Source organism: Chlamydotis macqueenii, chromosome 2, assembly GCF_036417535.1.
Source record: "Chlamydotis macqueenii isolate bChlMac1 chromosome 2, bChlMac1.mat, whole genome shotgun sequence".
Classification (NCBI taxonomy): Eukaryota; Metazoa; Chordata; class Aves; order Otidiformes; family Otididae; genus Chlamydotis; species Chlamydotis macqueenii.
In genome coordinates, this window is record NC_141557.1 from 115,139,487 (window position 1) to 115,152,326 (window position 12,840).

Sequence of the window (12,840 nt, forward strand, 5' to 3'; positions counted from 1 at the left end):
GGAAAATACAGTCTACATGTTTGAAAAGTATATATGTAACTATCTGCTTTTCTTAGGCTTGATGGTGACTTCAGTCATATGCAGTTGTATCCACAGCACATGGAGAACAAGCACATCTTGTTTCAAATGGAACATGAGCAGTTTCATATGACACGCTCCAAGTATAGAATAATTTTTTTTTTAAAAGAGACATTTTTCTAAATCTCTGAAATTATACTGCTAGTAAACTCAGATTTAATAGCAAAAGTGAGTAAACAATAGCTTTTGAGGTTGGAGAAATTACCATCACGGTGTTATCTAATCTCTCGCCAGAAGTCAAGAATTATGACAAAACCCTTCCAACACAGATATAGCCTGAAATTCTATGTCAGAAGTATGTCCAATTGCATTTGGCAACCCTTAGTCAAGAGAGAGGCTGGCTATAATTGGATGAATATTTTGAAGTGCTTCATTATTCATGTAGGAAGGCTAGGTAAAAAGTGTTTTGTAGTCCCAAGACACTGGAGGGTGTGTGTTATTGGGTAATAACCAATTAGGAATGTTGACAGCGCTCTGCCTTTAGGATCACCCTGGCCAACAAAGCACCTGGGTGTATGTTGTTGTGCAAAGGCACACACCCGCTGCCTCCTGCTCAGTTTATTTAAGCAAACCTTTCACCAAAGGAAATGAAGGACACCCCAAAGGATGTGCATTTGACAACTCTGTTGCATTAAAAAATCATGCTTCTTCATTCCTTCCTTTGCCCTCCAAAAATACATTTTTTTCAATAGCACTTCTGAATTATTGATACTATTGGCTATTGTAAACAAAACTGATTTCTTCTCTGTTTTATTGCATATAATCTACCAGAGAGCAACATCCTTATTCTTTGCAGTAAGAAAACATCATCAGCAAAAGATCAGTTCCCAATCATATAATCTGGTAAAAAACACCATTATGCTACTAGGTAAACTCTGCAAAGCCAGAACAGCAGAAATAAAAGATTTTCCTTTCATGCTAGTCTAAGAGAAACATATGAATCATTAATACAGGCATGCAAAAGACTTAAAGCTTCAGTGTTTAAAAACTAACGGTTCTGACACTTGCTCACAAGAACCAGAAATTCGACACTAACTCAGCTCATGATGGAGCATTCCAACCCTTTCAAAACCTCCCAAACCAAGGCTAGAATGCACTGATGGTATAAACACTGATTTTTCTTTCCTCCCTTATTTTCTTAACCATTGTAATGCAAAAAAAAACCCCAAAATCTGAAAGTTTGTATTCTAATGGAAAGCAAAGCAATCATTGTATGAGATGCCCAATAGGACTTTCATACCTACAAAAGAAACATTCAAAACTTTTCCTGAACAATTTGCTTGTTTCAAACATGTAAAATATGAATTCAATTTGTTGTAAGAAGGAAGACATCAGTTTTTCTGCAGCTCTCATTTTCTGGCTTGTATCATATTTAGCCTGTCCTGTGGCACTGAGAGTACTGCAGCATTTTCTCTGAAATCCTTCACCCCCACCCCCATGTATCACCGAGACGATGATGTTTTGATGAAGCATCACACTCGGGCCCTCGAGATAATGGATTCAATGGGATACACTTAAAAGATCATTTTTCTCTTTTGTATTGACTGCTTGTGCCGCTCTAAGACAGGAAGGGCTTTCATTTTTTATGTAAGCTGTAAGACCCTGAGGGCCCTCTAAACTGTTTAAGAGGGATCAATTTTCAGATGGGTAGAAGGGGCCCCGCAGACCTTCATGGTTTGGAACGCCTTCTTCCCCTCGGATCACCGACAAGTTTGGGCAAACCTGAAACCAGCTCCCAGCAGAGCTGCTCTCTGGCACGGCAGGGCTTCCCACTGTTTAGGGTTTGTGGTTAGCATTCGCACAGAACTATAATTTATAGTATGCATACGAACAACAAAGAAAAAAAAATATATTTTGCAGAAGTGAAATAATCACTGCTGCCGATGGAGATAAACAGCAATAGAGCTGCTAAGAAAAGCAGTCCTTGGCACTGGTGTAGTGGCAGGAAACCATTACCCCGTGACAAGCGTTTAATATACTGACATTGTTGCAATTACATCCAGGCAACCTAACAAAACAAATTCATTGTATGGTAGAAAATATTTCCAATTCAATATTGCAACATTTATTTTTTAATTACAGCACAGAGAACACTTTTGGGGTGTGGAAGGACGTAATCCATCATTTGCTCTGAAGTGACACACTTACAGCAAATACTGTGTATTGTAACTTTCTACGGCACAGTAAGTAACTACAAGCAGCTTCTTAGGCAAGGAATGCCAAGAGTTTGGGTGTGGTCCTGGGAGATGCTGCTTATCCCTCCGTCTCCCTCCGTGCCGGCAGGAGCCGAAGGCAAGCCACACGTTGCTGTACTGGGACTTCAATCACTCCTCCCGTTTCACACGTGTGCCACACAGCTTGTCACAGCTCCCTGCCTGCAACGCGCCTCGTATGAAAAGAGCTCTTACCCTTCAAATATGGCCCGGGCGAGAACACAATTCTTAATTAAAAGGAATGGGATTTTAACAGGTCACTTAAAGAACAATTATGTCTACCATTTGACTGACAGGCATGTCACATTTTAACATGAAAATCCCACTGGGGTCTAAGAGGTAGAATTAATCTTTATCTTTATAATTTGATGAACTACTGAACCATACCCCATTGCATTTAATACTGCTATGCTCAACCATCTCATCTTACGAACAAAACCCCCGCATCTTTCTATTACTCTCCCCTTTCACCTTTTTTAATCCTTCACAAACTGAAAGTTTTTTATTCACGGAAACTGAATTGCCAGCATTTCCCTCCTTCAACGAGTGCCTGTTCTGCAAAATGCAGCGGTGTGTAAAAATATAAGAGATAGGGCTTCAGTAATTAGCTTGGGTACCAGACGCGGCACAGCTGAGTTAGCTGGAAGCAGGATAAACGAGTCCAGGTGGAGCACTGCGCTATATTGCTTTGAGCACCTGAGCTAGCCCAAGTGTCTACGCACACAGCACCGCAAAGCGAAAGGACTGGGTGGGAATGTGACCGTGAGCCCACTGCTTTCCTAAAAGCATGCCCCTACAAAGCATGCCACAAGAAGTAGCTACAAGCTCAGCTTAAATGCTTTCGAACTGTTGCAGGAGCCCCTTGGTTCTCTGAAGCAGGCAGAAAGTGCCTTGGAAGTGCCTAGAAAATTGTCCAAATGAGGTGTAGAGACAACTGTGCTGGAAGAGTCCTACAGATCCAAGCTAACGTACACATCACAGTTGGATGTAGTTTATTTTTATTACCCATTCAAAGACTCCGTGAAAGAGATTAATATCAATGAGTCTCAGAGCATTGTTCCAGCTGATATCACTAAGTGTGAAAGTATCATCTGTGATATCCATAAAATATGCCGGCTGCTTAACTGCTCAAAGGAAGCTCACCATTAATAAAAACCAGAAAAACAAGGATGTGTGAGGAGAAAGGGGCAAGCAATGTGCCTTGATCTGATCAGGTAAAGATCACTTGTGACCTTTGTGAGCTCCGACTCCTTCCAACAGAGATAGATAAGTGTAGATGAAAAAGAAATTAAGACAAAGCAATGAGGGAATTCAGATGATAGAAGTAGGGTTGATGCTCAGAGCAGAATAAGGACAGAAGAAAGATACTGAAGGGCAGGCGTCAGAGACAGCAACATCCTGAGAGCTGTAGACTAAGAAAAAGGAAAGATTGAGAACAAATGATAAAGGAGAAATAAAGCTTGCCAGATGACAGTTGTCAGGTTATGGCATGAACATATTTGAATAAATGGCAAACCAGTTAAGTTAGAGGACACAACCATGTAACAAGAACTGATGACGTTCCCCCGGCCAACACAGCATTTATGTGTTATTTGCATTAAAATGAGTCCAGGTAACCATTGGGTCCTAAGACGTTTTCACCAGTTCCTGTGCAACCTTTGCAAAGATATTCCCAGATGGCAAAATGTTTTGTATATGTGAAACCCAGCCAGGAAGTTGATCATTACCAGACAGAAGTAAGCCAGAAATTGGAATCTATATCCTAAAGCTCCAAACACACCCAAAAGGTGGCCGGGTGTTGACAGTAAAACTGGTAGCCAAATGTTTACTTCTGCAATTACTTATGTACTAGATGCCAATTTGCTTAGCAACTGCATTGCTGTTTACGGAAGACCAATGAAGCACAAACAGTTCATGCAGGAGCAGGATGAGAACCTAGTGCTAACATACAGAGGTTCCTGAGTGCAAGAACTGAGTACAGCAAAAGGCAAAACAAACCACGGAACTTCAAGACTATGGTTCAAGCCCGGACTCTATCAGGAGTAACAGATAAGCAGAATACTTCAGTGCCACCTCGGTTTCTAACGGGCTTTTCCTTATCGGATCAGCAAGACCCATAAACCCAGCACTCCTTTTTTTCTTCTCAAGTATCTTCTTGGTGGGTTAGAATGAGAAATACTGCTTAGGTGCCTTCAGCCTGGTTTATGAAGTCATGCAACTGGGTAGAAAAGTGCAAACACCACAATAACAAACTGTTCCTCACTACAAATTTCCATCCGTGGAGCTGATATCAAGCAGCCTTTGCCATTAAAAGATTTCTCAGAGCACAGACCCTTCAACTAGTTATTGACAACCTCTCCTCTCCCCAACTTACAGGTTGATCCAACCCATACAACCTCACACAAGCCTACTGGGAAAGGGATCTATGAGCCATACTGACAATATGGATATGGATTTTCTTCTTTCCCCTCAAGAAAATTGTTTGTTATTTCAGAGGACTACTAGCCTCAGAAACAAGGAGTTGAAGCCTTTACATTTTTAACACTTCTGAATGTAGAAATTTATTCCCCTAAATATTTCCATCCACATTGTCATAGCCATCCAGCCATAGTTAAGCATGGCATGAACCCCTGCAGACTTCAGCACATCTATTTTCTTTGGGTCTGTGTATGTGCAAAGAGCACTCTAACAATCCACTCTCTTGATTTTGCTATCATTTTACACATTTGAGTGCAAAAGCATTAAACAAATAGAAAACACTCCTTTTTATCCTTCAAATAAATAACACACAAACCCACTTTTACTGACACTTAGAACAGGAAGACATCAACTCCATGGGCCCTTTCAGTGATGACTCACCAGCAGTTACTACTGACCACATGATGGGAGAACCTGCTAATATGATTGTGCTGTTTCTTTCACATAGTCACCAGCCACAAGCAACAGCAACAACTTGCTGACCTTGCAAGTTAGACATACTACAGGAGTAAGATTCAGAAATATTCACTTCTACTGAGGCGACAGTGATGACTGACCTGTGGTGATCATTAATTGAGGCAAAATGGGGTCAATATATTCCCTGAGTTCAATATACACACCTAGAGATACAATTAATCTTGGTTCAGCCAGGACCAGAAAATATACCTCTGAGCTCTTTATTGACAGATGTGTGTTATGCAAGATTTCTCTTTACAGTATCAGTTGTGTAAATTCTCTGAAACAGGCACAAAGTACACCTTCATTCACAGTTCTGTTTCTATTTCCCCCCCAAGTTTGTATGTGTGGTTACACCAACCGGAACAACTGTACTGCCTAACCATACCGAGTCTGGTCCTCGTGAATCAACATTTCCTTCTTTACATACTTCATACATGCTACTGATGATACCAACATCATCAACTGTTTCCATCTCAGTTGCTGGCATCTATAAATATTTACACTTAGAGATAGTAATCTTTTACACTTTCAATTATCTTCCCAAAGCATTTTACAAATTGCTTTTTTGTTATCCTTGGTAGGAAGCAACCAAAGCTCAAAGTTAAATCAGTTTTCTTGGGTCGCAGAACGGGCCAGTGAGAGAGTCAATGTATTTCCGAGTCTCAAGCCCTCCCTTCCCCTTGCCACAAGACCATGCAGCAATCAAATGATGAAATATAAGACGTGAACAACTAGATGAGTAAGCCAGGATAAGTAATAAAGATTAAACTGAGCCTCTGCCAACTTCTTCTCCCTATTCCCCCGTGCCGAGAATGTTACAAAATATAAAAACCTGCAACCTGGACCACTCACACTAACACAGCTGGCTGAGCCTAGTGTATGGCAATACTGGAAACTCTCAGGGAAGCTTGCTCTTTACAACTTGCAACACAATGTTTGTTCTCAAGAAGCGCAAGCCTGCTGTTGTTTTTAGCTACTGTAGTGCTATGGTTATTTAAGAATAACTACCTCATTGGGCTTTGATGCTGCTACTCTAGAAGGAGCACCAGCAAATACCTCCACAGATAGAGAAGTGCCTTTCAGGAAGATTAATTCAAATAAGGAGAGTGGAAATAAAGATGTATAACACCTACTCGATTAGTATTTACTTTAAACAAATCTCCACATGCTCATTGGTTAGAAAACTTTGGATTAATTTATTTAAATAATTAGCATCACATGGCAGCAGTTTGAGAAGTACTATCCAAGATGAGTAGGAAATATGTCATGGGGCTGCTCTTATGGAGACATTACAGAGGGAGCCCTACACAGAGTGCAGAACACCCTCAACCATAACAGATGTACAAAACCAGAAGTTTCCAGCATGGTGTTGCAACCTGTATAAGTTTGAACCAAGAGCCACGTCGCTGACTTATTCTGGAACTGGGCACAGTTTACAGACAACAGAAACTGCCAAAGCTGTGAAACAGGTAAACAGTGCTAACCTGCCTAATTCATAGCATGTCCTTGGAGGTCCACCAAGGCTTGCTCGCAAACTGTCAGAAAAGGCCAAGGACAGTCTGGGCATTCTTCTAAGGAATTTTGGGCTCTTGATGAAAAAGAAACTCTTAGCAACCAAAAAAATTCCAGTGTCCTAACTGGATCCAAGTGTGTGAAATTTAATTTCCCTAAGGGCTGAGAGTGAAGATTGGGTAAGAAAACTGGGACACAAATGGATTGGTTCCTATGAAAACCTGAAACAGCCCTGGGCAGAAATTTGGAAGTATTGTGAAACATCATATAAGAAGAATCCATCTTCATATGCAGGGAGTAACTGAAGATAGGAGATGCAGCAATGCAAACAGATAACCCAAAAGATTCCACAAAGAAATAAATACAAGGTTTTTAATGAAAGCTTCTCATTCTATGGTGGGAATACAGGATGTGGCAATCCAGTGCCATGGTGTTACGCAAATATTTGCACCAGATTACTTGGACAGAACTAATTAGAAGTCCAGATGATTTGAATCTATGAGATAGACAACACTGCTGATATTGCTGATATCAGAGATATCAGACAACGAATACTCATGTGATAAAAGTTAAACATCTTCCCATTTAGTTCTGATAGTCAGTTGAGGTAATCTTAGCCTGGTGCACAATAACTTTTGGTAGATAACATACAGACAGCATTAAGGTTGAGAGATGTAGGAATGCCAGCTCCAAGTAAAGGGTTTGATCCTACTGCCACATGATAATGTACTGAAAGAAGGAGAGTAGGCTGCTCAGGTTCAAACACCAGGTCTGTGCTTCCTCTACTTACAATCATAAACCCTAAAACCTCAACCCATTTTCCACAGACTCTTTGGTGATCATAAGGAATAACGGGACAGCATGCATGTGCCTCAGCTCTCAGGAGAGAAAGGCTCCTTTAGCAGATCCTCATCTTGTATCCATCTTCCCTGGAATAAAAAAAATTGAGGCTTTTTCTGGGTGGTGAAAAGCAAACCTTTTTTTTTTTTTTTAAAAAAAATAAATCATAATTTGCAAAACCAAAATAATAATAAAAATTTGTGCACCCAAATCTTTAATACATAACTTTCTGTTGCCAGGTATCATCCTGCAGATCTGGCAACTTAAAGTAAACTAAAGGTTGTTGAGAAGAGGAAGGCATGATCTATTTCAAAACAGAACAAATTCCAAAATCACAAAACTCCTCACAGAATACAAACAATTTGTTCAGTCGATTCACATGGACATATGACTAACTATTAGTTGACAACTGAGAAACAGAAGGAACAATCTGCATATGGGTGAATGCATCAAGGTCTACAGTCTTAGTGGAGGGAGCTGCACAAAAGGACACCTGCCCCCTCCTCAGGCATTTAAAGAAAATTGCCATTTCTTTCAGCAGATTGGCCTTATGTTAGGTCTTCTTGGTAGATATACTGATTCAAATCATCTTTTCTTGAAGCCTTAGTCTGGCAAATTGTATTACTCAGCTGCATGAGATCATATCTGAGGCATGGTCTCACTGGCGGCTTGGGAGAACCTGAAGCCTGCTGATGAGATAAAATAATCATATGGGATCTTCCTTGTGAAAACAGCAGGTTCTCCCTGGTCTGGAATATAACTAGGCCCCTTTGAATTCTATGCTGTTGGGTTTTTAATGAATTTTGGGGGTTTTTTTTAGCATTATTTCAACTTCAGAATTTAAATTCTAGGATTACTCAATTCAAACCATCTATTAGTTAAGCAGCTTGTCTGTTGGATTGCTTCACTGTGTCAGTTTTTGGCCAAAACACAGATAGACTCTGTGATTCCTTGGGTTCTTCAATCACAAGAGCATTTGAGAGAAGCCCTCAATGGTCTTTCCATAGCAAAGGGCAGGGACTCAGCATCAGTAGGTAAGATGCTTCTATAGCCTCACCTGGGTTTCTTTGGAGGAATGAATGGATACTTGTTGGTGGGCATTTTACATGCCAAGTCACAAACCAGTTTAGGGGATCTATCAGAGGAATTATGGAAAATGATCCCTGCAAGCTACAAGTCTTTACCTGGTATCATTTAAGGAACTCTTTCCAATTCCTACTCTACTGTCCAAGAAGTTAAAAAACAGAGAGGCACAAGACGAGATGCTATTGAACCCAAAAGGAGAAGAAAAAGTACCCTTGCTCCAAAGCAGAGACTGCTCTATCAGGATAGATCTCCTTCACACCAGCAACTCACAGTGATTCCAGAGTTCCTAGTTTGGATATCACTCTTTCCATCTTGCAAAGAAAGATGACTCTGGTACCTGGCCCATAGATGAAAGGTTCATTTTAGGCTTCTGGCCCTTAGACTTCATGTAATACGAGTCAGAGGCCTAATGACTTTCATGTCTCAACCTGTTAGATGCTGGAGCCTGCAACCTATGCCTTGACTCATCCCCGGAGCAGTGCTCTTTCAGGCAAGATAATCAAGGCCTTATTTTTCAAAGGCAATACTTCATATGACAGTAAGCCTCAGGAGGCTTCAACTCACCCAAAGATATCTATGAGAGCCTGCCTTAGTTTTGATCTCATTCATACACACAATATTGGTAGAAAAAGAAAACATACAAGTAATGTTGACCTAAACCTTGGATTAATTAACAGTAACAAAGTAAGGCTGTTAATATAGACTGACTGGGTCAGGGTCCAAGGAATAATTTGTATTAAGGTCCAAATATTACCTGATAATTGGTACTCAGCACTCACCATATATCTATATATAGAGATATATACACACACACACTCCCCTACACTGGAAAAAAAACCATTAAGGTAAAATCTCACAGACAAAACCCAAATGACTATATCGTGATTGTCAGCTTATTGCTTCATGCCATTGTCTTGACATTCAAATGAGTTTAATAATTGCCCTTTTGTAGCTGCTAATGTTAAAAAAAAAATGTCTCAAGTTCTGGAAGTGGCTGGAAATTCCAGATTTTAACAGCTACGCTGGAAATATTCACTCATCAAGAGGTTCAATAGACATTTTCTGTCAGAACTGAAACACAAATGCATGTCAGAACGACTTGAAACAGAATGACTATAACTCAGAGTTTGGGTTTTCTTTCAATTATGTTTGAAGAGCTATAAAATGTTTAATTTATTAAACCGGCTTTGATACTACAGGCAAAGCTTCCACTTTCAAGTGCTACAATGGCTCAGTTGAACACAGAATATATTAAGTTTAAATTCCACTGCCACCATACACACTTATGAAAAACATTTCAGTAGTTCTTCACTTAAAGTAATATGCTGTCCTGGTGAATTTGATATGGAAACAGAAGCTGCATGTATTAATAGCCACAGACTCTCATACTGCACAGACAGGAGTTTCAGACACCATCACTAATCCAACTACTGAAAAAACACTAAGTAAGCACAACTCCCAGTAGCTGAACACAAGGAGGTCCTAAAAAAAGTTCCCCAAAATGATAGATTTGGTTTTTGAAGAACACTTCAATTTTTTCCAGGCATTGCTTCAACCTCTCCTTGCAGGCCTGCACTTTGGCATAGCTTGTCTTATTTCCCTCTGCCTGGCCTTCCTTGAGGAGGTTGTCATAAGAAAGGTCATGTGCCCAGTTGTTTCTCTTTCATACATCTGTCTCTACTGTTCTCTTTCTCTAGCCCTATCAGCTGCTAGTGTCAGAAGCACTAGTCCAGTCCCACCTAAAACTATGGAGGCGATGCTGCAGAGGCAATAGTACCAGTGAAATCCATGCTTAGAACAAGATCACATCCCATGAAGTGTGCCTTGTACCCTTTGGAAAGGCAAGTCAGCATTGTGGGATCAAGAAACTCAAACTCTCCCTTTGCCTGGAAAGACCATGAAGGTAACACCATCCTCCTTCTAGAGCAGGATCAGGCAGTGAAGGGCAAGACATAAACTAACACTGTGGACACAATCAACACCTGCTAACTGATAACCAGCTCTTAGAATTGCAATATCACTACAGTGTTTATCTGCCATCACCACCACGTAATATCCGCACACACTGTGTTCAATACACTGTTGTTTTCTTACAGCTGCACTCTTATTTCATCTACTCTACATACACCACTTGCTCATGCATGCAGCAGATTTCTAACTGCTTAATACCAGTAAGCCACCAGAGTTACAAATGTTTCATTAGGAAGGCACGTGAGAGTTAAGAGTCTAATTATTTGAAAAAGTCCTAAGATTCTATAAAAAGTATTCAGTTAATGCTGTCCTACATTTTGTTACATAGAACCTTGCCTTTATCTCAAGTAAAACATCTGAGATTACACCTTGATAGTACACGAGAGCGGTTACTGCTCCAAAAGAAACAAAATAAATACCCCAACACCCCCACCTTTGGACTTAAATGCAGTATCACTACAGTCTTTGAATGTAATAAACCACAGAACGGGTGTCCTGGCACAAAACCAGAATTCGAGGTGGCAGAAAGTAAGCACCCTTTACCATCGACTGCATTTCAGTACATACGCATAGGGATTTGCAGCAGTGCCTATTGTCTGAAACACAGTGGAGCAGGGAAAGAAAAGTCAGTCTCTAACCTCCTATGAACAAAGAAATCTAATTTAATTTTGAAACAAAAGGAACTAAATTTATCATTCTAAGACAGCCCCAGGACATCCAAGCATGAAATGGAAGAAAAAGAGTTGCCAAAGACATGCAGAACAAGCTTTTTAAAGTTACCTGGAATCAGGATATTTTGTAAGCGTGGCCAAGCTGCTGGTATACATGTGCCCACCCACATCAATGTGAACTGGTGCGTTGGATTTTGTGAGCTGTGCTGGAGTGGGGATGCCTTGATTGTTCAATGGAGATGCAGGGGATCTAGTGATCAGAGGTCTTGACATATTGGGCCGACTGTCCTGTGAAGAGATAGACCTGGGTTAATGATCTCCTTAAAAACCTCACAGAAACCCACAGTCTTGAGTCAATAGCACTGTCTCATAATCCCAGCTCATGATTTTTATCTTATTAAAGCACAGACAAATATTTAGCAGTTTTTAAAAATCAATTCAGCTCTAAGAGTCTTAAACTGGCTCCGTTTTAAATAAGTAAAGTGGGACAAAAGCCAGTGATAAAACCCACAAAGCAGAAATCACGTTCAATAAAACAAGTTATTCCTGAATACTACTCGTGACAGACAATCCATACCAAAAAAAAAAAAAAAGTTCATTCTCATATTTAAGAGCTGATAAAGGCTCTGACAGAAAGAGCTGCCGACAGAAAGACCAAGAACAATTTCTATCTTCTTTCATTAAGACGGCCCCAGGTAGACTCTCTGCTCCTTCCCAAGCCCTCCGTCACTGCCGTACAGTCAGAACAGAAATACGAACCCTCAACTCCTCCATCCTGCACACTCTTCTCTCGAATTCCCAAATCACATAGCACGGAAACAGAAGCAGAAACACCTGGACTAGTCAACTGCTCATGGACTGCAGACCACTGGACATCGACAGCCTTTGAGAAAGACATTTTCCATTTAAAAGAAGTTATATGTATGGCAACAGAAGCCCCCGCGTGCCCCACATAGGCTGCAGGTCTGAGCGACTTCCCGAGGCAGGCGAGCTCCGAGAGCGGAGCGGGAGCCGGTGCTTTGCTGATGAAACCAACTTTTAGTCACAGAGGAAGAGACGTAACACCAGCAAACAGCAGACACAGCCTGCGCGCGCGGCGGGTGGGGCAGGGCAGGGCGATTTGCTGGAGCCAGTAAGGCAGGCTGCATTCAAAGTTGGGGATTAAAATAGAAATGCGTTTGAGAGCGGTTTTGAGACAACCCTGCTTGCGACTGAAAGCAAGCTCCATACGGGGTGGAATCTTATAGGGATGCCCTGAGAACGAAAAGCCCTTGCAAATGACTAAGTTTTACATTTAAAAGGTAAGCAAAGCAGTGAGAAGTCAGATACACTTCATCACAAAACTCTCTTTGTTCTTTCGACACGTCTTTTGGCCCTGAAAGGTAATGGATTCCTCGTAAACATCTCCCCAGAGCCAGGCAGCAAACCTGGCAGAAGCAGAGCATGGCTGCGAGGGAGAGTTATGGGGTATTTGGACAAGCAAAGTCCTTCGCTGCTGAAAACATAATTTCTCCATTTTTCATGGCTGTTAA

At 40.9% G+C, this 12,840-nt stretch overlaps 1 protein-coding gene across 4 annotated transcripts in view; it reads right to left on the reverse strand.

Annotated features, from left to right (window-relative positions):
* Positions 1 to 12,840, reverse strand: part of KCTD1 (potassium channel tetramerization domain containing 1) — a 101,333-nt gene that overhangs the window by 23,003 nt on the left and 65,490 nt on the right. For all 4 annotated transcript variants that reach the window (XM_086740757.1, XM_086740755.1, XM_086740756.1 and 1 more), the window contains exon 2: positions 11,418 to 11,596. In XM_086740757.1, the coding sequence (XP_086596883.1) occupies positions 11,418 to 11,581 (164 nt within the window). In that variant the 5' untranslated portion in view covers positions 11,582 to 11,596. The remainder of the gene's footprint in view (positions 1 to 11,417; positions 11,597 to 12,840) is intronic.